At 46.3% G+C, this 26,001-nt stretch overlaps 3 protein-coding genes across 9 annotated transcripts in view; 1 reads left to right on the forward strand and 2 right to left on the reverse strand.

Moving 5' to 3' along the window:
- Window positions 1-123: 123 nt before the first annotated feature.
- On the forward strand, window positions 124-5,493 carry poglut3 (protein O-glucosyltransferase 3). The gene is made up of 6 exons (XM_079743517.1): window positions 124-419; window positions 1,063-1,260; window positions 1,785-2,068; window positions 2,605-2,821; window positions 3,329-3,525; window positions 3,648-5,493. The coding sequence occupies exons 1-6, from the start codon at window positions 185-187 to the stop codon at window positions 4,092-4,094; spliced, it is 1,578 nt and encodes a 525-aa protein (XP_079599643.1). The 5' UTR covers window positions 124-184; the 3' UTR covers window positions 4,095-5,493.
- A 741-nt stretch (window positions 5,494-6,234) lies between these two features.
- rep15 (RAB15 effector protein) lies at window positions 6,235-7,380 on the reverse strand (the record flags this gene model as incomplete). The annotated part of the gene is made up of 2 exons (XM_079742848.1): window positions 6,235-6,777; window positions 7,063-7,380. The coding sequence occupies 2 exons, from the start codon at window positions 7,378-7,380 to the stop codon at window positions 6,235-6,237; spliced, it is 861 nt and encodes a 286-aa protein (XP_079598974.1).
- A 3,025-nt stretch (window positions 7,381-10,405) lies between these two features.
- ppfibp2b (PPFIA binding protein 2b) overlaps window positions 10,406-26,001 on the reverse strand; it is a 48,552-nt gene continuing 32,956 nt past the window's right edge. For 4 of the 7 annotated variants that reach the window (XM_079743789.1, XM_079743784.1, XM_079743788.1 and 1 more), the window contains 20 exons: window positions 25,514-25,606; window positions 24,057-24,168; window positions 23,830-23,862; window positions 23,005-23,066; window positions 22,821-22,896; window positions 22,262-22,344; window positions 21,847-21,914; window positions 21,615-21,686; window positions 21,060-21,117; window positions 20,760-20,810; window positions 19,884-20,049; window positions 16,897-17,035; window positions 16,524-16,643; window positions 16,274-16,430; window positions 15,329-15,440; window positions 14,938-15,026; window positions 13,111-13,233; window positions 12,678-12,803; window positions 12,021-12,209; window positions 10,406-11,644 (listed from right to left, as the gene is read on the reverse strand). In XM_079743789.1, coding sequence (XP_079599915.1) covers window positions 11,351-11,644; window positions 12,021-12,209; window positions 12,678-12,803; window positions 13,111-13,233; window positions 14,938-15,026; window positions 15,329-15,440; window positions 16,274-16,430; window positions 16,524-16,643; window positions 16,897-17,035; window positions 19,884-20,049; window positions 20,760-20,810; window positions 21,060-21,117; window positions 21,615-21,686; window positions 21,847-21,914; window positions 22,262-22,344; window positions 22,821-22,896; window positions 23,005-23,066; window positions 23,830-23,862; window positions 24,057-24,168; window positions 25,514-25,606 — 2,223 coding nt within the window. In that variant the 3' untranslated portion in view covers window positions 10,406-11,350. The remainder of the gene's footprint in view (window positions 11,645-12,020; window positions 12,210-12,677; window positions 12,804-13,110; window positions 13,234-14,937; window positions 15,027-15,328; window positions 15,441-16,273; window positions 16,431-16,523; window positions 16,644-16,896; window positions 17,036-19,883; window positions 20,050-20,759; window positions 20,811-21,059; window positions 21,118-21,614; window positions 21,687-21,846; window positions 21,915-22,261; window positions 22,345-22,820; window positions 22,897-23,004; window positions 23,067-23,829; window positions 23,863-24,056; window positions 24,169-25,513; window positions 25,607-26,001) is intronic. The other 3 variants (XM_079743785.1, XM_079743786.1, XM_079743787.1) reach the window with 3 other exon arrangements.

Raw genomic sequence — 26,001 nt, forward strand, 5'->3', positions numbered from 1 at the left:
ATGCTATTGATGGTGGCCACATTATGGATCCTCCCCAAATGGGGAACTGTCCTATCACAGATCACCATTTTGGCCTATTCGTTTCCGCATGGGCGTATATCACCGGTTTCTATAAAATATCGACAGACCTTTGCGAAGTTCTCTGATGATGTATGAGTGTTTTAGTGACTGACTTTTAAGAAATATGTTACGCAAACTTACAGGCGGTCTTTTAAAATCGTTAAAAACGACTTCACTTCGTTGGTATATCGTTTTGATTGTGTACACTTGGATAATTCCTGTTTACAAAACATCCGAAATTTGTACAGAAAGTTCTCACATATGGGGCCCAGGACTCGAACCCAATGCAGTTTTGCCAGTTCGATACTTCTTCATTCAAGCAGTAACGTCAAAAGGAGAAAACTTCACCAGCTCCCCAGGTAAACAACAACAATATAAAAGAGAGATGTCAACTCCCGTTATCTGAAGCCAGACAAACAATGCTGCACTTTCAATCGATCAGTATCGTCGACACACCATTTGTTCCGATGGCATTGCCTGTAAGGGGGAATTTAATTCTCACAGCTAACGTAGGCCTACTTAAAAATACAATAGTACACTTATTTACATGATATTATAAATTGACCATACGACAAGCAGAATAGAAGGCTATCAAGCTGGTAACTGTTGGGTTTGCAAATCCTGAGGGAATAAACCAACTTCCACTCAGTCGGTTTGTTACATGCTGCCTTCAGGACAAAGACAATGCGTAATGATGAATGACAGCACTAAATACATGTCATACAGGTCTTTAAGCAAAAACCATTATGCACTATTTTGGTTTGTCCTACATACTCTAAATGTACACAAACAAACTCATTATTAGCTTAGACGTGCCCTTTTCTTTCTGTGTGAAGGAGATTTATGTATTAATATATACAGCAAGTTCTACGTACATGCGTTTATAATGATATTCTTGCCTTCGGAGCATGTTAAAGCAAGTTCAAATGGATGTTCAACTCATGCAACAGTAGGAGAATTACAGAAAGGCAATATAATTGTATATGTTAATCGTTCTTCTAGGGAAAGACACTTTCACAGTGAAGATCAGCCCAGTGAACCCTAAAGATCACGTCCGCATCCACGTGGCGCCGCCCCTGGACAGGGACGATGGCACCTTCCTGGTGCGGTACAGGCTGTACGGCACCTCACTGAAGGGCCTCAGCATCCAAGTCCTCCACCGCAGCGCTCCGGTGGCCAAGTCACCGTATCTTCTGCAAGGTGAGGCCTGCCTGGTGCTTGGGGCCTTTCTTGTTAAAGGTGCTGTAGGAGATTTAAGTGGTATGGTTTGAGTCTCATTTGTAAAAAAAAAAATAAAAAAAAAATCAATAGCCTCGCAATCCTTCCATCTGTCGGTGAATTAGATGATCTGTTTCGAGGTGATCATTTGGTGGCAGGGAGGGAGGGGGCGTTATTTTGGTTGTTTCCTTTTAAAAATCTTTATGAGCACAGATGGCCCATTGGTTTTGTGGACACCAACACAACATGTGTTCATCAAAATATAATGATAAAATATACATTTCTGATGAATCATTTAGTTATTCATATGTCACCAGGAAAGGTTGTGGTCAGGTAATTGTATTAGTGTGCTACTTATTGTGTATTTATCTATTAGTGTTCAGCCACAAAGGTTTTGGATAGTGGTCCCATAAGTACCTAACGACCGTGTTCCCCGGATCGGAGCATGACACGTGTATGTATCCAAGTGTACGAATTGGATCGGTGACTCCTTACTGTATTTTAAGGACCTGTATATCATGAATACTGCGACTGCCCCGAGGCGGACGCCTCCGTCTGGGAGGGCGTCATGCAATGCCCCGTCCCGGATCCTCAGATCGTGAGGGACCTGTCCTCCTTCCCCGCCATCGACCTGGGCTACCTGCGGCAGGAGGTCCCCCGCAGGTTCTCCAACAGAGGAGGGCTCATTCACTACGCCATCCTGGGGAACCAGGTGTACCGCCGCTCCCTTGGGAAGTACACCGACTTCAAGATGTTCTCAGACGAGATCCTGCTCTCGCTGGCCAGGAAGGTTAGGAACCCCCTCTGGCGTGGTGCTCTTTATGCATGCCGGAGGTTCATCTGGGGGCCAACAGGCCTACTGATGTGTAGCAGAACTAGTTGAAGGCGGCGGCGCAGCGCTTTGGGCAGAAACCATATAGGGGCATGTGGGCGGAGTTACACCTTGTCTCCCATTGGGCTGAGTTTGTGAAGCTTTCAAAAGGGGATTTTGACAAGTGTAATTCCACAGTGTCCAGTCCAAAGAGTGTTGATTTGAAACATTTATCTACACTTTTTCTCAGAATAATGGTGTCCGGCCAGAATGCTTTGTCTTCCCACCTGCTACGGGAAAGGTTTACTAGTGCTGGTCGAATTTGCTATATGAAAATATGAAGTGCCCCATTCACCCTGGTTTGAGCTCGTCTGCTGTCAGACTTTAGACTATCAATCTAAAGTCGGATAACTGAAACTCCTTGGGGTAGACTATCCAATGGAACATAATGGTGAAAGCAGTTCAGGTGAGCTGTCCCATTTCACGGGATCTCCTGATTGACTTTTATTCTGAAGGTGCGTTTACCTGACGTGGAGTTCTACATCAATGTTGGAGACTGGCCGATGGAAAAGAGAGCAGTAGGTGCCGATCCTGGGCCGGTTCCCATCCTCTCCTGGTGTGGCTCAGAGGACACCCGGGACATAGTGCTCCCCACGTATGACGTCACCCACTCCACCCTGGAGGCCATGCGAGGCGTGACCAACGACCTGCTGTCAGTTCAAGGCAACACGGGTGAGCCCCGCGCCGTGCGACACTGCTGACTTTCATTTTTGGGTTCGCTGGGTGGGGCGTCTTTATTCAAATGAACTCGCTTCCATGAGTTCCCTCCTAGATTGTGACCACAAAAGCCTGATTTGCTTAGTGTTGACTGTTCTAGTACTATTGAGTAATCAAATTACATTTCTCTATGGCTGCTTAGATTGGTCTCTAGAACGTGGTTGAGAAATATTATTACAGTCGGCGACTGTAGTATGTAAAAACAGAATACATCTTTCTTTCTAGAGACATAGATGATGAAGAAAGTGGATTCAGAAATATAAAATAACACCTATTCATCTCATTGAAAAAAATATATAAAATAATGATATAGCCTATGTATAAATTGGTCGTCCTGTCTTTGTGTTTGTATCATACCCTCCACAAGCACCAGTTGATACGGTTTGGTCCTTTGGTTTCTTTTCGGGCCCCTCTGGTAACGTTCCTCTGCTCCTCCTTCCACGGTGTGGTGCCGTCCTGCAGGGCCTCCCTGGGTGAACAAAACGGAGCAGGCTTTCTTCCGCGGTCGGGACAGCCGTGAGGAGCGGCTCTACCTGGCCTCCCTGTCCAAGGAGCACCCGGAGCTACTGGACGCCGGGATCACTGGCTGGTTCTTCTTCCGGGATAGGGAGAAAGAGATTGGAAAAGCACCGCTTGTTGGATTCTTTGACTTCTTCAAGGTGAGGGAATATTGCTTTAGTACTTTCGCATCATTTGATAAGGCTTTCCCCTGTGGAGATGGCAGCACGTAGACAATATCGAAGACGGGACCGTCCCGTCGCTAACTCGCATCTCCTTCCAGTACAAGTACCAGGTGAACGTTGACGGAACGGTGGCCGCGTACAGGTTTCCTTACCTGATGCTGGGCAACAGCCTGGTGCTCAAACAGAGATCTCCGTACTACGAGCACTTCTACGTGCACCTGCGCCCCGGCGTGCACTACGTCCCTGTGCAGAGAGACCTTTCCGACCTGGTGGAGAAAATCGAATGGGCCAAGAGCAACGACGCAGAGGTGGAGGAGATCGCAAGGCAGGGCCAGGCTACGGTCCGCCAACTGCTGCAGCCCAACCGGTTGTACTGTTATTATTACCGAGTGCTGGAGATGTACTCCAAGCGCCAGACCAGTAGACCCACACTCCACCCGGACATGGAGCTGGTATCCATGACGGAGGACCTCACCGCTGCTGCTTGCACATGTGAGAGGGAGAAGGTGGAGGACCGACCCACCACGGCCAGAGTCGAGCTGTAGCACTCATAGCTCCCGCCCTTTTGTAATAGTAATAATAATGTCCGTATTCAAAGCTCTGACGTTGACACCTTTCTACCACATTTTGTTGTCGTCATAATTACATGTAACTGGACCGTAATGTTTGTAGACGCCATGTGATGGCCTTGTTAAAGACCTGCTCAGGGTCGGGGCCCTTGATGATCTGATGTGGAGGAACACACAGATTCTCAAACCTCTGCACAACAACCGCTGCTGAATAAACGCACCACCCTTCCTCTCAGGCCCCCACATATTGCTACAGCTCCGCTATATCCAAGGATGCATACTTACAACTAGCCTGGGAACCAGATGAGTCTTGCAAGCTCATGTTTCATCTGCTCTGCAGATAAGGTCTGGCTCCCCTCCCATGCAAAAAGATTTCTGCCCGGTAGGAGATAGAGTGACCAATCACAACCGTTTATCTACTAATGAGGCGGGATAAGTACCAGGACGGTGCCAGGGAGGTAATTTCAACCACAACAAAAATGGCTACCGCTGCATCACTAAAGAACAAGGCACACACAGAAAACTGCAGTTTAAATACACAGGTGGTAAAAGGGCAAGTGCCAAAGAAGCTAAGACCCATTAAAAGGTTTTAGTTGAGGGGTTCCAGAACTTTAATGACATGACCCAACTGTGAAGGTTTTTATGTTCATTGGAGTGTCTGTGTGTGTTTGTCTAGGTTTCAGACTTAGGGATTAACTGTCATCTTATAAACTCCTTCTCTGGGTTAATGAGCACTGTGAAAACTCACATGAACTCAACTGTTTGATTAAATGTTTGCGTGTGCCTCACTACATTATCATGGCAACCAGTGGTGTTATAAAGAACTACTCTTTCAACATAAAACCACTATACCACCTTTACCAGACCATAGTTGTCTCGGTGACGAAGCGAAGAGAGCTGTTGATTATCAACTCTGGAGAAATAGCTTCAGGCGAGGAACTTTTACTTGCATGCATTGTAGGATATAACATGGAATGGATATTTCCATGCAAACGTAACATAATCATGCCATTTTGGAAATTGAACAACCAGAACAGAGGTCTCCATGGAAACCCTAAAATACATCTCACATTTGGGAGGCAATTCTCATTAAACTGCCGCGGAATAACCTTTAATAGGTCCATGGGAATAACTTGGGAGAGTTTGTCGTACCTGTCGTATCAACTGGTAATTTGTAGGACAAAATGCTATTATTTTCAAAACTCTCTAACTAAAATGTTTGCTTGATTGCAATTTTTGGTACTGAAAATTTTCTGGCTAGCGTCCCTACTTTGGAAGACAAATAATATTACATTGACAATATTTATTTGTAGATGCTTTTATTGTCTTTTATCACAAATAATTAAATTGCTAATCTCTTTTTTTATACTTTATATTCAGCATGTGTATATTAATATTTTTTAATAAAGTCCTGGCTACTGGCTTTTTGTTTGTTGCCATTTTAAACGTTGTCCCATTTAACTTTAAAATAGACCATGCTATTGAAACATCCCAGTATCCGGTTGTTTCAAACAAAACAATCTTTGATCAGGGAAAAGCGTAATAATAAATAAATAATAAATCCATCTCAACATAGTATAACGTTTTGAGAAAGCAAGTTTCTGCAGCATAGTTTAACCTTTCTTGGGATTTCATTAATTTTATTCAATTTTCAATTCAATCTGTGGTCCAAAGCCTGAACACCGTCACCCTGCCTAGGTAGAATTAGTAAAAGTACTTATTAGACATACTTATGGAAGGACTACCTTTAAATAATGATGTAGATAGAAGATACAAGATAGAAGGGACTTAATTGAAGACAAAAATCATATATATAACACAAACATGTTAATAACCTTTAACATCTATTTCAATGTTTGCATTCATTTATATTATATTTATTTATGTAAACAGTAGGCACATTGGTATCTAGGAAGAATGAAAATGGCAATTATAGGCTATTCCAAAAAAAAAAAAGTGGTTTAGTGGTATAGCAGCCTATTCAACTTAGGAAAGGTGTTGTAACTTAACTTCACGTAATGCTAATCCCAATGACGGTCAGAGTTTTGAACCACCTCTCTGTGCGATCATGTCCCCCTCATTTGAACACGGCTATGACAGAACTTCCCACAGCTGCTCAGTTGAACTTGATGAGCACCGTGAGCGGCTCCTCGTCCTTCTTGGTCGTAATGGTCTGCAACATCCCCGTGGGGGTGTGTAGGTACCGGGAGCCTTTAAAGAAGTTCTCAATCAGATCCCGGTCGATCTTATCACACTTCCCGACGGCGGCCTGGAAGTTGTTGCTGAGCACGCCGTAGATCTTCCCCGTGTCGTTCTTCCGGCCCAGGAACAGGAAGAGCGCGTAGCAGTCCTTACCGATGGACGCGCAGAAGTCCACCATCCTCTCGCACACCGTCTTGTTGCTGGACTCCTGCTGGGCCATCTGCAGGGACTCGGTGCGCGCCTCCGGAGGGTAGTCCTCCGCGATGCCCTCCCTGTCGGGCAGGTGCAGCACCTTGACGGCGATCTGAATGCGAGGGTTCTTGGTGGGCCTCTCCAGGACGGCCCACACCCAGTCGGCCCCCAGCAGGATGCGCTGCTCAGGGGTCATCACGGTGCAGTTGAAGTGGTCCGTCATGTTCAGGCTGAGGCTCTGACCGATGTAGGTCATGAGGAAGATCTGCAAATATTAACTGTCGAAATTAACTTCTAAGGGACGTGAGGACGATGGATTTTGGTAACATTTTTGTTAGTTCAAGTAACGAGGACAAATGCAGTTATTCAGCAGCTCCAGCTTGTAAATGTATCGTTTAGCAAATATCGGGTTGCTGTTAACCAGGGGGACGTTGCGGTTATATTCTACCATTGTTCAAAGAAAACATGAGCAAATTAAGGGATTGAAAGCCTTTTTGCATTTGTCAGCATTGACTTTTATTCTATTTTGTGTGTTCTTCTATTTCGTTACCTGAGTGAGCACCTCGGGACTGGGGTGGAACTTGTCTTCGGGGTCTTTGAAGAGCAGGTACTCCTGGGTCCTGGAGCAAGCCTTTGCGATACAGTCGCTGTAGAGGGGGATGAAGTCATCGGTGTTGGAGAGGTTGGGTCGCCACAGCGTGGCGAAAATGTTGGGCTTGGGCGACCCCTCAGTGCTGCCGGGGACCGGGAGGGGCCCCTTCTGGAGAGAGGCTCGGAAGGACGACAACAACTTGCTGTTCACAAAGGGGTTGGTCAGGGGCTTAATGCTGCTGCTGCTGCCGTTGCTGCCTTTGCTGCTCACTTCCATGGTGGCTGACCGGTGTGTCTGTGGGTGAGCTGAGGTGGAGGACAGCCGTGTGGTCCGATGTTGGTTTCTCGAATGCACTGAAGGCACCACAAACAATAATTAATAATCACACCGTTATTACTCACCATATGGCGCCCACCATAAGGACAATCATTACTATCGGTATTTCTGGAAGTGCATTTCAATTGTAAAATGTAAGCAGTGAAGTGACTACAACCACCTCCACCAAACTATAACACACTATAACAAGGAGCTAGCAGAGAGAAGCACTCACCGCGATGCTAGTGTCTGTGGGGTTCAGTGGTGCTCGGCCTCCTCTTCTCTCCAGTGGCCCTGCTGAGACGCACTGCCAGGGGAGCCGACCCTGACGCTTCGCTGGTCCACTTGGGTGTCAAAGATGGCAGGCAAGGCAGGCGGGTTAAGTAAAATAAAAGAGAAAACCCCTAGACAGCAGCAGAGTGATTCTACGAGGGTGACTCCTTGTTAGCACTGGCGCGGCTTATGAGGCAGGTATTTAATTATGTCAACAGAAGACTCAACTTACCGGTTGGGTTTGAGTGACAGCATCTCGGGAGGGCTTAGCCGGGGGGTTGAGGAGGAGGGCGGGGGAGGTGTAATTAGTGAGTAAACAACGCAAATGTTTCTTTTTTTGAGGACAGAAGGCGCACCGGTAGATCTGGGGCCCGGAAGCCAATGAGGTTTACTTAATGAGGTCATGGCAGGGGAGAGACGGTGGCTTCTATCGATACTGTTCAAGGAACATCCCAACAGGTTCCGAAGAAATCTTCACATTGGGGTTTGGGGACACAGAGATGACACTGTGACAAACAGTGTCAACTGGTAATGATGTCCTGGAGCCATGTCCATCTAGAGTGCTTGGTCTGTAGTGTATTATATAGTTATAAGACCTAATGTTGGACAAAACAGCACTGTGCATTCCTGTGAATGTCAAGAAATTGTGCCTTTGGCTGTGTTTCATCGTTGCCTTTTGATTTAATTATACTTTCACGTTTTCCCAGCCAACCAAAATGACCCATGAGAACTTTCTTAGCCCATAATAAACTGTTAGAAGAAACAGCCATACGTCACCGATGTCAAGGTTCTGTCCAAAATAAAATGGATGGCAACATTTTAAGATTGGATTTCATATAACTGTTTATGTTCTTCAAAATAAAACATTAAAAGTGACCCCGGGCGATATTTATTCTTCTGGTTTATGACAACGTGTTTTTGTGCGCTTTGCGTGCGCCAAAATAAATCCATTCCAAAGTTTCCTTTTATAATACATTTTGTTTATTTAATTAAAGGTTTTTGGAGCACACAAAACACCACTCCAAAGTTTAATGTTATATATACAATTTGTTTATCAAGATAATCATGAAAAATGAATGCCGCTTTAAATGTTTTGAAGCGCAAATGCAATTTGAATTTTAAGTCCTTTATAATTTACATTATTGTTCATTTGATAGATGATCTCAGTACATACTGAGAAAAAAACAACAACATTAAGGATGAGGAATGGGCTAGTGCATGTGGCCCAAACCAACACAGAAGGATTTGGATAGAAAATTAACTCTTACGGCTTTTGGAAGCAAGGAAGAGCTGTTGTGAGAAACATATCCCGATGCCACTTTTTGAAAGAACAAGTAAACATTAAACCTATTCAAACGTTTAAATCTGATATTAGCATTTCTGCAGAGAACATAATACGTTTTCAACAGAGGTGGTCAGTGGCTGCAGGGCGTGGCTTCAGGCACAGGTGTGGGGCTAACGTCAGGAAACAGATATTGGTGTCCGTTGGCAGCCTTTAGCGAGCCAGTAGTGGGAGTCCCTTCAAACTAGAGCCATTTGAGAGTGTCTCAGCTCCTCCCGTGTCTGGTCTAGCTGTAGCAGGTACTGGAAGCAAAGCATCATGGGAGTGGCAAAGGGTTAGATCAGTTGTGGGAGGAGGAGAGGGAGTTTCATTCTACAGCTGGTTAAGAAGCAAATTATGAGCCCGAAAACTGCCTGCGGTACTTAAATTATCACTGTCCTGTACAAATTATATATCCTGTATCAAGCAAAACACATCTACATAAGTCTTTTGATAAGTTGCTTATTATTTATGCCTATTTGACATTAAAATAAATTAAAGCAAAAAAGTTCTCACAATAAAGTTTTCAATTAAACATCAGCAATATTTATTGAATGTATGTATGCATTTATTGTTTTACTATGCATCAAAATGCAAGGTACCAACTGTCGTCATATGTGTAAATGAGTGAATGAGTGTTTAGAGGAAGGGGACACTTACTGTGAGGTTATTGATGCTGTTAGATAGGGCTTCTATTTCTAAAAGGGTTCCCGCCATCTGCAACACACACATGTGTTATTCTGAGTGTATTCTGAATTTAATAGTATGAACCTGTCAATCTCTCAATATTAATAATAACACTTATGAAGGACACATCTGCCATATGCCCTTCAAACCCAGAACAAGGTATCATTAGTTTACCTTATTGGAGTCCTATTCAATGCAAACCCAGAACAAGGTATAATTAGTTTACCTTATTGGAGTCCTATTCAATCGGAGCACAGCGGTCTTATGTGAGACGCTTGTGTGATGGCGTTTGGTGGTGGTGAGGGGAGCGGCCAGAGATGGTATGGGTGATAATGGAGGCAGAGTTAGTTGATGCAGGGTTCCCTGGTTGCATGCCAGGGGCATCTTGGCATGAGGTTGTTTAACAAAGCACCACGCCACATGTGTTCCTGCTTCTCATGTTCTCTTAAGGAAGTGAACAGAAGTGAACGGAATAACTTGATGGAGGCTACCGGCATCGAGTTATTCATCACAAGGAGAAAGAATTATGTGGCGAAATAACAAATCACTTACTTTGACCTGATGATCTGACATAATATACGATGCTAAATTTAATAGGATTGCCATTTACTGAGAATATATTTAGGGCAGCCGTAAACCTATATGCTCACGTAAATTGTGACTATACAGAATAGAGAAAAAAACACAGTTATATATTTAAGTAAAAGGGGTAGGATATATATTTATTGATTTACATCTACCATTACCACAGGACAGCCTCTTTTATTGAAGGAGTATTTTTTTTACCTATAAAAATACTATAACAATCAATTATGAAAATCAAAGTACAAAATAAATGTTTTCAGCTTACACACTGTGTCATATATCTGTTCCTCTCATTTATTTTGTGCTCACATAAATATTAAATAAAATCCCTCTTAAAAAAGTATGCAAATATTGCACGCGGCTCATCTCTTCAACTCTGTGTCCTAGTTCCACAATACAGAACTAGTTGGACAATACATTTGTTTTAAATGAACTCTGTGGCTGAATTACACACACACTTACAAAATAGATAAAGCAAGGGTGCACAGATAGGCAAGAACTATCAGCCCAATCCACATAGGTCATACAGAAATGGATGTCCAAAATAAAAGCGCACATGAATGGGATTATTAGAGTCTATGGAGACGCTCTACATCTACGTCGTTCACAGGTCACTCATGGCACTGGAGGAGGACGGTGGAGAGGCGTGCTGGTGGGGGGGGAGGGGTTGGTCCAGGCTGGAGCAGGTCGGATAGGAATGACTTTTGTTATGTTTGAGGTCTGCAAGGTTTACAGTAAAGCCATCACGAGAGGGAACCGCGTCTTTCATGATCAATCAAGGAAGGGGTTTCCCTTCGAAATAGAAAAGATTAGAGCAGATCCCAAGGCACAGGGTCGGTAGGAAGGGCGGGTCGGGGTGGGTAGGTCGGGAACACTGGGAGGAGGAGTGCGAGGAATTGTCACTGCGGTGTGATGGGATTGCAAGCAGAAGGGGAAGGCGGTGGTAGTAGTGGTAGTAGTGGTGATGATGCCGTCTTAGTACTGTAAAGAGGAATTGGCGGGCTCGGTTGCGATGCGATGGCGCTGCGAGGGACGTGGCGATTGTCACCGCGGCGACGCCACAGGTCAACTGTCGTCGGGCCCCACCTGCTGGGCGTTGTGGGGGCCGGGCTCCCGGTCCAGGATGGGGCTGAGGCCCCGGAAGGCGGCGTAGGACGGCCCCGGGGACCCGTTGGCCGCAGGCTGGGAGACGGCGGAGGAGACGGAGGAGGAGATGGAGGAGGTGATAGAGGGAGCCATGGAGGAGGCCGGGGGCATGGAGGCAGGCAGGGAGGAGTCCAGGGGACAGATGTAGTCGGTGGAGTCGCCGGAACGCCGTCTCCTGAGGTGGGTCAGGTTGGAGAAGACCAGCTTCTTCGGCTGCAGTGAGGGGGACAGGGGCGGGGGTGGGCATACATTGTTCATAAGCAGCCGGTGTCTCACGTCCTAAAAGGAACAAGACGCACGATCTGCACGCTCGCCTAGATCCAGTCTAATGTATAAGTGCAAACGAGATCCCTGTAGCTTTAGAGTCAGTGTCTCAAAGACTGTGTATTTTAGAGCATGTGGAATTCTTCATTGCTTTACATATTGTACCTTTAAGACACAACTGTAATGTATATCTCTATGCAAAATACAACACATATCAACACATCTCAGTTGCCAAAGCAATCATTGATTCAAAAACGTTTAAAATCCTTTTCTGGTGACATTGCCATGAAGCTCTGTGCGGCGGGATCGATGGGGTCGTCCTTACCCTGATTTTGGCGGTGGTGCTGAGGGGGGTGTAGCCGGCGGCCCCCATGTACTCCCTCTTCTCCCGCTCTGCCTGCCCCCCCACCAGGCTGCCAAAGTTGGAGGCCAGGTGGCGTCGGAGGAGGGTCTTCTGGGGGGGGATGTTCAGCAGCAGGGCCAGCGTGTCCGAGGTGAACCGAGGCTCCAGGATCTCCGCGGGGAGGGAAATGAAAATACTTAGTGTGTGTTTGTGTGTGTGTTTGTGTGTCTGTGTGTGTGAGTGTGTGTGTGTCTGTGTGTGTGTGTGTGTGTCTGTGTCTTTGTTGCTATGTGGAAACTAAATTATAGTTCATCCGGGGGCAAAGAGAGACAGACACGCTAAACAGAAGTCAACAAGTTGACAATGCCTAGAAGGCAGATGTGCTGGCATAGAGGTGTCCCACAACCTGACACGAACCTGAACCTGATATGAAGCCAGGATAATGGAAGACGTGCAGGTGTGTGTGTCGGTGTGTGTGCGGGTGTGTGTGTCGGTGTGCGTGTGGGTGTGTGTGTAGCTGTGTGTGCAGCTGTGTGTGTAGGTATGTGTGTAGGTGTGTGTGTAGCTGTGTGTGCAGCTGTGTGTGCAGCTGTGTGTGTAGGTGTATGTAGGTGTGTGTGCAGGTGTGTGTGCACTCACAATGAGGCCCCCGTGCACGCCGCTGCCCCTGAGGTTGGGGGCGTACTCTGCCAGATCCACCGAGCGCAGCCACTCCATCACCCGGTGGTTGGACCACTGCACCACCTCACTGGGGGTAGGCTGGTTCTAACACACACGCGCACGCACACACACACACACGCACACATACACGCACGCGCACGCACGCACACACACACACACACACACACACACACACACACACACACACACACACACACACACACACACACACACACACACACACACACACACACACACACACACACACACACACACACACAAACAGAATTATATCATGTAACACTTAAAGTTGACTCAAGATGTGGTAATGGGCAAATAACTGAGATAGGTTAAAAGCTAGTAAAAGTTTTCATTGGTCAAATACGCAATCACACACACGCACGCTCCTCACCTCATTGCTGGGCCTGCGTTTGAGGCAGTTGGGGTGGAATTGGTTCACACGAAGGACATGGATGGCACACTTGATGCTGAGGTGATGCAGCTGGCTGTTTACCTTGAGGAACAACAGATCGTTCTGGAAGAGAGACAGGGAGAGACACACACACAGAAAAAGAGAGAGGAGGAACGAATAAGTACTGTAATATAAGAATTTATATCAGAATCTTTAGCAGATAGGCAAGGCAAGGCAACTTTATTCATATAGCACTTTTCATACACAAGGCAGACTCAAAGTGCTTCACATATAAACATTGTCATACAATAAAATAAAATAAAAAATAAGTAAAAGAAAACATATGCAAAGGAATGTGTAAAATAGAAAGTTAAAAAGGCATTTTAGTAATAAAATAGAAAATAAAGGCGAAGTTAAAAAAGCTTTTTAGAAAGTTCAATGTATTTTAGATTTAGCAGAAAGCTAGAGCAAACATAAAAGTCTTCAGTCTTGTTTTAAAGGTGCTCAGAGTTGGGGCAAGTCTTAAATCCTCAGGGAGTTTATTCCAGCTATTTGTTGCATAGTAACTAAATCCTGCTTTCCCATGTTTCGTGTTTACTCTTGGGATAGATCTTAGTATCTGGAAGAACACTAAGATAGTGTTCACTAATATATTATAATGAAACTAAACTTAAATAATCAATACCAAGCTTAAACATCAATGCGGGATACCTGTGATTGTATTTAAAACTAATCGCTTAGATCAGGAATACTAGTCCATTATTGGGAGTTCTACCGATATACTATGCATGTGTGTGGTGACCCTGTGTGTGTGTGGTGACCCTGTGTGTGTGTGGTGACCCTGGGTGTGTGTGCATGGTGACCCTGTGTCTGTGCATGGTGACCCTGTGTGTGTATGTGGTGACCCTGTGTGTGTGTGTGTGTGTGTGGTGACCCTGTGTGTGTGTGTGTGGTGACCCTGCGTGTGTGTGCATGGTGACCCTGGGTGTGTGAATGGTGACACTGTGTGTGTGCATGGTGACCCTGTGTGTGTGTGTGGTGACCCTGTGTGTGTGTGGTGACCCTGTGTGTGTGTGTGGTGACCCTGTGTGTGCATGGTGACCCTGTGTGTGTGTGTGGTGACCCTGTGTGTGTGTGGTGAACCTGTGTGTGTGTGTTGACCCTGGGTGTGTGTGTGGTGACCCTGTGTGTGTGTGGTGACCCTGTGTGTGTGTGTGTTGACCCTGTTTGTGTGTGGTGACCCTGTGTGTGTGTGGTGACACTGTGTGTGTGTGGTGAACCTGTGTGTGTGTGGTGACCCTGTGTGTGTGTGTGTGTGGTGACCCTGTGTGTGTGTGGTGACCCTGTGTTTGTGTGGTGACCCTGTGTGTGTGTGTGGTGACCCTGTGTGTGTGTGTGGTGACCCTGTGTGTGTGTGGTGACCCTGTGTGTGTGTGTGTTGACCCTGGGTATATGTGTGGTGACCCTGTGTGTGTGTGTGGTGACCCTGTGTGTGTGTGGTGACTCTGTGTTTGTGTGGTGACCCTGAGTGTGTGTGGTGACCCTGTGTGTGTGTGGTGACCCTGTGTGTGTTTGGTGACCCTGTGTTTGTGTGGTGACCCTGTGTGTGTGGTGACCCTGTGTGTGTGTGGTGACCCTGTGTGTGTGTGGTGACCCTGTGTTTGTGTGGTGACCCTGTGTGTGTGTGTGGTGACCCTGTGTATGTGTGGTGACCCTGTGTGTGTGTGGTGACCCTGTGTGTGTGTGGTGACCCTGTGAGTGTGTGGTGACCCTGTGTGTGTGTGTGGTGACCCTGTGTGTGTGTGGTGACGTGGTGATAAGGCTCACCACAGTGAGGTACTGCAGCATGTGTCCGTCCACTCGGCCGTCGTTGAACTGGTCCTTGTACTGGGGGAGCCCAATGTCATCCAGCCAACCTGGCAACCAATAAACATTTGCTTGTTTATAATATGAAGAGATTTAAACCGATCCAGTTCTGCGATTTAAGCTCAACAAGGTAGTCTAGTGGTTAGGTGTTTGGCTACCAGCTGAACATTGATGGGATGTTTCTATAACGGATTATCTTTAGATAAAAAAGGGTCTTCTACATTGGAATGGCCCCACAGGAAACATCAACAGCTTTATTTTGCAGATGGAAGCTGAGAGTTTGTCTTGTGAGTCTTTAGAGAGTGTATATATGAATGTGTGCGTGCTTGTGCATGTCCATGCAAATACATACGTGTGACCCAGATGTGGTCCAGCTCTGCAGACTTTTCCACCTGCTTGCTGCACAGCATCTTGACGGCCAGCTGAAGCTTTTTCCTGTGGAGGGGGTTCTTAAGCCCCATTTCCTGGGAGAGAGAGAGAGCGAGAGAGAGAGAGAGAGAGAGAGAGAGAGAGAGAGAGAGAGAGAGAGAGAGAGAGAGAGAGAGATTTCATTGTTTGCTGTCAGTGCGTATTTAATTGAATAGGTTGTATAACTGGTTGTACTACTTGAAAACCATACCCCAGGGCTATTAATCTAGTGACTCCTCGATTCTACATACTATTAACAGCTACATAAGGGACGTAGCGAGAACAGTCTTAGCTAGCAGCTGACTACTAAAACAATAAACCTATGCACGACCCAGGTGAGGTCCAGGGTGGATCACAGCGGTGGTGATGGGGGGGATCAGAGATAGCCCCCATGACAGCGCTGCAGGCTGAGACTGAAGCCCAGACTGAGAGGAAGAGACTGCCGTGACCGGGCCTCCCTGATTAGCTGCGAGCACAGAAACATGACGTGACAGGCAGGGGAGTGATGGCTTGTCTGGACGATTTATTTTGTCAGGTTAACCAATGGGCTTTTGACCATGAATGTGTTTGTGTGTGTGTGTGTGTGTGTGTGTGCGTGTGTTTTTGTAGGTCTGTATGTGTGTGTGTGTGCGTGTGTTTTTGTAGGTCTGTATGTGTGTGTTTGTGTGTGTGTTTGTAGGTCTGTATGTGTGTGTTTGTGTGTGTGTTTGTAGGTCTGTATGTGTGTGTGTTTGTCTCATCGTCGATCCAACAGACTTTCGCTTGTTGGATCGACACACACAAATGTTGCGTTTAGGTGTCTGTGCACATGTGTTTGTGTGTGTAAGGACAGTCCGTGTTGCTATATGCGTGCGTGCGTGGGTGCGTGTGTCAGAGTGCATCCCAGAACCTTCTCTAGCTCCTGCGGCGTGGCTAACACCAGCGTCTGCCCGCTGTGCAGCCAGTTACGAGAGAGGACGCCGTACTGTCCCAGGCCCATGGCCTCCAGCCAATCACAGAGCTGCTCGCTGGTCCACTTGTGGAAGGGGGCCTTGGGGTGGCTGAACCTGGGTCAGAGGGCGACGGGGCGAGAGTTCATCACTGTGAGTTCACCACGGAGTCCCAGAGCTCGGAGTGAATGGACGGTGGCGGTGACATACCCACGGTTCCCGGGCCGGGCCAGACGCGGCCCGGCCGTGGCTCGGTACCCCCCCCTCCTGAACTCCGCCAGCTCGGCCTCGTCCAGCTGCACCGGACTGCCAGACTGGCTCCGCCGGATCCTGGCCGAGAGAGAGAGATAGAGAGAGCGAGAGAGAGAGAGAGAGAGAGAGAGAGAGAGAGAGAGAGAGAGAGAGACAGAGAGAGAGAGAGAGAGAGAGAGATGACCCCAGAGAACACGTGTTTAGTGACCACTGTGTTTCCAATCAGACGGAGGAGCAGGTGGACGGATGGAAAAGACAGGTCGACGGGCAAACAGGTGAACAGGTGGACGGGTGGATAGGCAGACAGACGGACAGACAGACAGATACTCACTTCCCCCAGAGTTTGCGGATGCCTCTGTGGCTCTTCCTGTTCTCGGGCGAGACCGGGGAGTGCTGCTCCGAGTTCCCCCCAGAGGACAGCGGCGACTGGTCGGAGAGGCAGGACTCCTCCAGCAGGCTCTCCGGACGGCCTGGGACGGTGGGGAGAGGACATCAGACACACTGGCCTCACCTGTACTGTCCCGAGAGGACGAGGTCTGCTTCAGACGAGAGGGATCCAATATAAACTAATCACCATCCGGCACAACTCTCTGGTACATCGTTATCAAGGGCGTATTTATAATTTGCCTTCATCCAACGTCATCACTTCACCACTACAAGATATTGTAATACAATGAATAATAAGATCCATTACGTCTTAGCATTGTGCTATAATTCCAGAAAATATGCATGATTGTTATTCCAGACATGTGTGTTTTAACAGTTGTTCACTTCAGTTGCTCACTAGGGTCAAGGATCCCTGTCTTCTTTTGATGAATATTTGAAGAGAAGCATGTTTCGCTACAGGGCTGTCCGAGAGTTCAAGCTATAAAGTAATTGTACTGTTGGGGCATTTTACCCACCAACATCATAGAGGTTGTGTTTCCCAGCCAATCCTGGGGCACAGGAAGATGTTAGCAAAGCAAGGGAGAGAAAGAAAGGAGCAGAAGCAGGCATCAGTCAGAAATCCCATTACATATATATATATATATATATATAATAACTATTATCACATTGATATTATTATTATTATATGGCTGGACTGTAAAACAGTTATCCATAAAATAATTATATAAAGACAACAATGCTGGACAATGCCTCACCAGATACAAACAAATGGAAAAGCAAGTGAACTAATTATGTAACGCCTGGCAGTGTAACTCTTCTGCATGAATGGATTTCACCAGGCACCACACACTGTCTCTTGAATGCCATGATGATGATGATCATCATCATGAGGATGCTTAAATCAGACTTCAGTCTTTCCTCATATCCACAAGTCACATGTCTGCAGGGGAGGACTGGCCATTATATCCTAATGTAAAGTGTATGATGGTTACTTCTTTCAAAAGGGAGAATAGTGTAGTGGGGGCATTCTTTTATTTTATTTCACATTTTTGATGTTCCTCTGGTTGCTGCTAGCTACAACTATGCTTTACAACTTTATTCATGAAAATAAAAACATGAAACTGGCAAATTACTCTCTGACATTGTATTCCTGCATTTTGTTTAATAAAAATATAAATGAAAAATGGGTTGTAGAACCAAGCACAGTCTGTGAGCAGTGTGTGTTGAAATAGCAACCTTCAGGTTGCCAGTAAACCCGCTCAACCTCCTGAGCCACTGCCTTCCTACTGTACTTAGTCAGCGTGTCTCTCTCGTCTGTTCCAGTTCTAGTTCGTCTCTGTTCCTCAGTGTCAAACGTCCGGCATTAGTCCGGATGATTATCACGGTTCCTAGGTTTTGATTCCCGCTGGTTGCCCCTGAATACGCCTTTGCCTTCTCCCTGCTGGATTTGTTTGTCTGATCCTCAGTGATAACCTGTACACCATCCACGACGCCTTCGTTAGTGTCTAAGGGCTCGACACTTACCCTTATCTGATTCGTCTGCTTGATCACTGATTGACTACTTGTGTACTGACCTTTGCTTCTACAAGTAAAGAGTATACTTTTGATACTTTATGCCTCTGAGTCGTTTCCCTGTGGTTCCACCAATCCTTCCAGATAGAGGGAGAGTGGGGGGCAGGGGGGTTGGAGAGAGCTGGATGTCTGGCAGCTTTGCCTCTTAGTGTACAATGGACGTCCAAGCCAAATGAAGCAAGCATTGCCCTTAACATTCAAACGTCGTCTTCCAACACACACTGCTCCAACACATTAGTTTGCTCTGCACTACGCTGTAAAACAACCCGGGGGGTGTGTGTGTATGTGTTTGTGTGTGTGTGTGTGTGTGTGTGTGTGTGTGTGTGTGTGTGTGTGTGTGCGTGTGTGTTAGGGGATTGAAGGAACAAGCGGGGGTAGTGGTTGGTTGCTGGATATGTGCATGCATGTGTGAACTCATGATGCATGAGTATGTCAGTATGCATGCCCCTTAACAAGGAGTTGAAGTGTGTGTTAGTGTTTTTGTGTGTGTGTGTGTGTGTGTGTGTGTGTGTGTGTGTGTGTGTGAGTATGTACTACCCAATGTCCTTGCCGTTGTGTGTGTATGCATTTGTGTATATGTGTGTGTGTTTGTGTGTGTGTATATGTGTGTGGTTGTTGTGTGTCCAAGAAAGGCTGATGCCAGAGAGAGGTACTTTATTTGTCATGAGTCATGGAGAAAGTCTTAAATGAATCCAGGCCAGGGATTGGCTAAACCCTAATTTAAGAGTCTCTAGTCAACGCTAAGCTTCTTAAAGTGGCGGTGAGGGCACCTCCTCACACAGCTGTAAACCCATAGGCCTCAACAGAAGCTAAGGGTGCACCAATTAGGTCTAAATGACTTATTTATTTGAAAAGATTTTCTCATATCAGAGTGAGCTTATAAAGTTGGGAAATACAGTACCTAAAGCTGGAGCGCTGGCACTCCGACAGCGAACTCCAGTCAAAACCGAAAGAGAGAGAGACAGAGAGAGAGAGAGAGAGAGGGAGCGAGAGTGAGAGAGAGGGAGAGGGCAAGAGAGAGACAGCGAGAGAGACACACAGAGAAGTGTATTGCAGGGCAGTGGAGCAGCAGATCACGCAAGAGTTGAGGTGAAAATCAAGCGAGACAAAGTGTGAAAGACAGAGGAAGAAAGAATGAGAAAGAGCATAAACAGGAAGTGTTAGAAGCCTAATTAGTAGAGAAAGAGAAAGTCAGTGTTACCGATTGCATTGTTATTATTTCGTATATTTTTTGGTAAACAGCAAGCCTTGTTTAGTTCATTGGTGATCACAAAATAACAAGCACACAAACCACAAAGACCCAGAGTAGAAGGAAAGGAAGATAAACTGTTTGTGTGGCGGGTCAGCCTCGGGCCTTACTGAGACCGTAGTCCTTGTGGCTCTTGATGTGGGAGAGCTGCTTGGGAGAGGGGGGGCGTTCCTCGTCTCTCTCCTGCTCTCCGTTAAGATGAACAGTCCTGTGGCCTGCTGCCTTGCTCAGCTTCCCTGGCAGGGTCCGGTATTTGCTCTCATCCATGTGTCGATTCTGCGTTGGAGAGAATCCATCAGCTTTGGGATCTTTGAGAATGAATACTCTTTTTTTTAAGTCAACTCAATGTGATGATACAGGTAAACCGCCTTAGCATGGGAAAACTCCCTTAAGGCAAAGGTAGGCAACGCATGCATATGTTGTGCTCTCCAAGGCATATCTTGTGCATGCTTTTTTAGCGATGTTGCGTGAACAACATTTGAAAGTTCACGAGAGGCAATGACAACCTGAATCCATCTCCCTCTCCTACTGTTTACGGCCTCACATCTCTTCCAGGAGACCTCAAGGGCAGGGTCATGATCGACTCTCATCCCTTTGCTCTGTTGAATAAACCCTTGCTCTAAAAATAGACAACGCCGGTTCCCTCTGGAGGGCGAAGCTCTGATGCGCTCGCTATCTCAGCAGGCATCAGAGTCACAAGGCCCCGCGTTCCCCGGCATAACGGCCAAGAGGCCAGCGGATAAGAGGGCTCAGAGGCAGCCGTGATGAAAAGGCTTTCTGACAGTTTCTTTAGGTGGCACCAAACCCTGTGTGTCCTGTGCTGTTGATGTCCACAAGATTGAATGCCCGCATGCATGTATTTGCTATGTTTTGTACAGTGTACGGGTATAGTGTTTGTATAGTGTGACGTGTGTTGGTTGAGTTGGTGCTGGGGGAACGGGTTAGTACAGGGTTAGGTCGTGTCGTGCCACGCAGCTTAAAGATACCTTGGCCACTGCGTCTGAGGACACAGGCTCATGTGGCAGGAACTCTACAGCCTGAGGCGGACACACACACACACACACACACGCGCACACACACACACACACACACACACGCACACGTGCACAGGCAAACACACACACACACACGCACATACACACACGCACACGCACATACACGCACACAACCACACACGCATGCAATGATTAGCATAGGTTAATGACTACTAAATTGATTAATAATTATATTTGTATTCTATCAATTAAAGATTTTATTCAACAACGAGTACACAGTCGTGAAAAAACCTTTGAAGATCCAGTCTGCAGCTCCTCCAGGCTGCTGGACAGCACTCGGTTCTGGCTCCTAAACAGACAGGAAGCAGGATCACATCATCACGCAAATATTTGAAAAGGAAAAAACGTAAGAAGAATAGAATGGGCCTGAAGGCCCTTTTGGCCGCACTCATGAGACATAGAACAGCACAGTACACACACACACACATAACACATGCTAACTTTAAAGCACTTCCAGTAGGTTTCTATCCTCGTTGTTAAAATGGTTAAGATGGCTAGACATGCATGAAACACATACCCCAATCCTGCACACCACCATCCCAGGCACAAATGTAAAGTACGCCCACTTAAAGTTGTAGGGCATGATAAACCTCACACACATTATTACCTGTACATTAATAGATCTAAAGCTATTCGTAAATATCCCATGGATACACGTGCTTTAAATGCAGGAGATGATGCCTTATTCATCCAATATGTACTGCCTTGCCCCTGCTGTCCTAGAGAGGTGGTTTCTTATGACCACAAGTATGCGTCCGTCTCCAGACAGACGGGACCACTACTTGCCATGATCCGTTGAGGTAACTGGCGTCGCTGATGGTCACCTTGAAGGTCTCGAACGGGCTCTGCATATTTGAGCTATAGCACAAACACACAGCAATCAAAGTCTCCACTTGGTGTGTGTGTGTGCGTGTGTGTGTGTGTGTGTGTGTGTGTATACATCTGTGTGTGTCTGTGTGTGTGTGTGTCTGTGTGTGTATGTATGTATATATATGTGTGTGTACATGCGCTAACATACCCGAAGTCCAGTTCTCTTTGGCAAGAGGCTGAGGACATGAAAAGAGGAGAGAATCCCTGAGAACAGAACTAGAAAGGGAAGAAGATAAGCAGGATTAAGGATTGGAATACAGGATTAGTGAATAACAAACATAAATAAATACACCACCTTCTGTGGCCAATTGGATAGCTGGAATGATGATTATTATAATGTAAACAATATTTACACCCACGGCGTTAAACCCATTTTGTCAAGTTGTGCCTGTAGGACCCAAAACAAACACCTGCAACAAGACAACTGTGGATAGATTTGACCATTTGGCAGGTAAAAGAGTGCAGGCTTGTGTCTAAAACAATTGCTTGGCCGGTAGTTTCTGCCACTCCGGTGGGTAAAAGACGTTAAAAGACGTCTCCTACTCGAGAGTGTAGTAGCATACCTCAGACCGGAGTATCTCCGAGTGGGCCTTGTGCGTCAGAGCTCTGGGTTTATGAGAGCCGCTCAGCTCTTCCTCACTGCTGGCTGCAGAACACACACACGACACAAACACGGGAACGTGAGAGAGGATATGAGCATTGTAATAACTATCATATCATCATCATTATCATTATTATAATTAATTGCATTGCTATAAGGCTCTTCAAGACGCTCAAAGTGCTCTACATGTGTGTGTACGTGTATGTGTGTGTGTGTGTGTGTGTGTGTGTATGGGTTTGTGTGTGTGTGTGTGTGTGTGTGTGTGTGTGTGTGTGTGTGTGTGTGTGTGTGTGTGTGTGTGTGTGTGTGTGTATGGGTTCGTGTGTGTTGGGGGTCATGACACCTCATCCACTACCACAGTGTAGCAACCAGCTTGGTGATGGATTTAACATCGTAATAAATAAAATTGTTCTTATTTAATGCATATGACATGTTCTTATAACTTACTCCTAATAAATTCTATTCATCAGTCATGTCACGTGTTTAATTAAATACTACAGATACAGGTGTATCACTGTCACCTTGTGGGAGAGCTGCCACCTCCTTCACCTTCCTGTAGTGGCCCAGCAAAGTGGTCAGCTCCTCGATGTGCCGATCCTGTTCCATAAACACAAACACGCAACACACAACAATGAGCCATCGATGCAGGGAAGACATTTACTCATGCATACGGTATGTGCCTCTGGCGGCCGGCGCTCCTCTTACCTTCTCATCGTTAGAGGCCAACAAGGACTCCATGCCTCTCTTCAGTTTCTGGAATTCTTGGTCTGGAACGCAAGAAAGGTTGACCGTTAAAACAATAGGTCTGGAATAAAATGTCTTCAGACATGATAGCCAGGGAGATGGGAATGGGCTTGGCAAGCAAAGCAGGGAGGTAACAGCAAAACTGCCCATGCCATGTCTAAGAGAGAAGATCTATGATCAGAATTGATTTTGTCCAAGAAGTTTGATTTTGACTTCATACTATACTTAAACACATACACACACACAGACACACACTTTTCATATCCAAGCGAGTTAACAGGGAACTTTATTAACTTGATGTAAAGTAAATAGTATAAACACAAAACTGATATTGCATTGTAGATTAACTATAGGGAAAGGGATGGAAAACACCCTGTGTCATTGAATTTTGTAATTAAGAAATATACATATAGGTTCAAGATCAGGGTGAAGCATTGTACTTCATCAAACAGCAACACTGGGACCCCTCTCTCAAATCAATACTTGGTACTACATAAATATGGCAAGTAACCTTTTGATCTAGTAAGGCTCAATGGTAATGTACTTTATGAACCTATTAGGTTTAGTTGTTGTGTAGCTGGAGATAGAAACTGGCTTACAGCCTTTGTCAATTATTACTGAACATTAAACCACTCTAACATGCTGTACGATAGTGAAATACAGAGAATTTCTGGACACACACATGCAGGCACACATACACACAAGCACACACACACACACACACACACACACACACACACACACACACACACACACACACACACACACACACAGAGTGTGCCTTACACTTTTCAAGCAGTTGCTTGATGTATTCCTCCTCTACAGCCGAGGGCAGCAGAGAGTAGACAGAGCAGGGAGGATGTTAGCATTAGAGAAGGAGATGGCATGCTTTGGGTAGACATTGTTTGGTTAGATTGCACTGACATGCCTTCATCAGTATGACAGTCAGGCAGACAGACAAATAAACAGACAGACATACAGACTGGAAGATGGACAGACAGAAATGTCAATACCTTTCCCTCCATTGTTGTTCAGTGTGCTCTCTCTGGCCATGAGTCTGCTGTGCAGACTGTGGATCTCATTGTCTTTCGAGGACAGCATCTCCTGTAGCTCCCCTATCGCTACCTGTGTCAGAGAGAGAGAGAGCGAGCGAGAGAGGGCGAGAGAGAGAAATTAACAGAACAATTATACAAGTATAAACAAGTGTGTGTGTGTGTGTGTGTGTGTGTGTGTGTATGTGTGTTTGTTTGAATGTGTGTGTTTGTATCCTTTGTATGTATGCATGACAGCGGCTGAAATGACACAGATAGACCCAGTAGACCCAAGCCTTAGAGTAGGTATGGTCGGTGTGGACACATGATTCTGTAAGGACCATACTTTGATTGGGCTATTGATGATAATGATGATAATAATGGACAAAGACATGGCACAAAGAGAGTCATCCATATTGGAGCTATAAATTAAAGTTAGCACCGTCACACACACACACACACACACACACACACACACACACACACGCACACACACACACACACACACACACACACACACACACACACACACACACACCCCTTCATGGATGGGCATACAGTGACACAAAGGGGTAGTTGGTTCTATCTGTGCAGCCTATCAGCCAATCAACAGTCAGGTAGAGACTGTGGAGACTTGCCGTAATAAAAATGAGGTGGAGACAAAACAGGAGAAGGAAGAGCAAAACAAGGACAACGCAACTCCGACAGAGGTGAAGGAAAAGAGCTGGACGAGTTCGAAAAAAAGGATGCGCGCATAAAAAGTGCGAGAAAACAAGATGGAGCCGGGAGGGAGGGAAAGGGAAGTTAAGGGGGGACAAATAGGGAATGGAGGGATGGCTCGTGGTGACAGGCTGGGAGACAGAGGTCGAGAGGGAGAGCGAAGGAGGGAGAGAGTGGTAGAGAGGGGTAGAGCGAGGTAGAGCCAGGTAGAGCCAGGTGGGGAGAGAAGGGGCGAGGGCACCTGTGCACTGCGCCAGCGCTCCTCCCAGTGCTGCCTCTCCAGCTGAGTGTGCTCCACAGTGAGCTTGAGGCTGGACAGCTGAGTCATGAGTGACTGGTAACACACATGGAGAGAGTAAGAGATGGACAGCTGGGGGGGGGGGGGCAGCAGAGAGACACGGAGGCATTCGATAGAGAGTTAGAGGGGGGGGAAGACAGATGAGCGAAGGAGAGGGAGAAAGAGAAAAAAAGGAATAAGCAGCAACAAGTGCTAGTGAGGAAGGACAAAGAGTTCGACGTTCGAAGTTAGCAAAAGGGTGCCAAAAGGAAGACAGAGAACAGGAAACACGACTTTCAAAGGGCAGTGGAGCCGGGTGTGAGTCTGTATTACCCATTACTCAAGTAAGAAGATCAAGGTGATAACGGCTTCCTGCTACATAGCGTTTTAGGTCTGATTGCTATGACAACGCACATCACCGTTGGGTTTTTTCACGCGGTACCTTGGTGACTCTGAGTTTCCTCTCGTAGTTGCTCTTCTCTTCCTCCAGCTCTTCCACCTTGTTCCTCAGCTGCGTCACTTCCTGTACCAGGTCCTGGGGAAAGAAGAACAAATGGTTTATGGTTTGAACATCAACAAGCGGAGTAGACACAACCCGTAATCCAATTCATGCAGTTAAGAGTTCACCTCAGGAGGACGTTTTGGCCCCTTAATAGAAAAAACGAACATTGTCAGAGTGAAAATCCCATTGAACTCAAAGATCAGCAACAGGGATGAACTGAGAGTGGCCCAATACACACACACGCACACCCACACATAACACACCCACCGACAATGACACAAAAAGGCACAAGGTGTAAAGGAAAGGAGGACAGTCCCCCACACAGCGCAGCATTGAGTGCAGTTGACAGGGGACAGACGTTCCAAAGCTGAACACAACAACAGTTGTTATTGAAGGGATATACAGCCAACGGCAGTGAGGTGATGATC

The sequence above is a fragment of the Pollachius pollachius genome, assembly GCF_949987615.1.
Source record: "Pollachius pollachius genome assembly, chromosome: 9".
In the NCBI taxonomy this organism is placed as follows: Eukaryota; Metazoa; Chordata; class Actinopteri; order Gadiformes; family Gadidae; genus Pollachius; species Pollachius pollachius.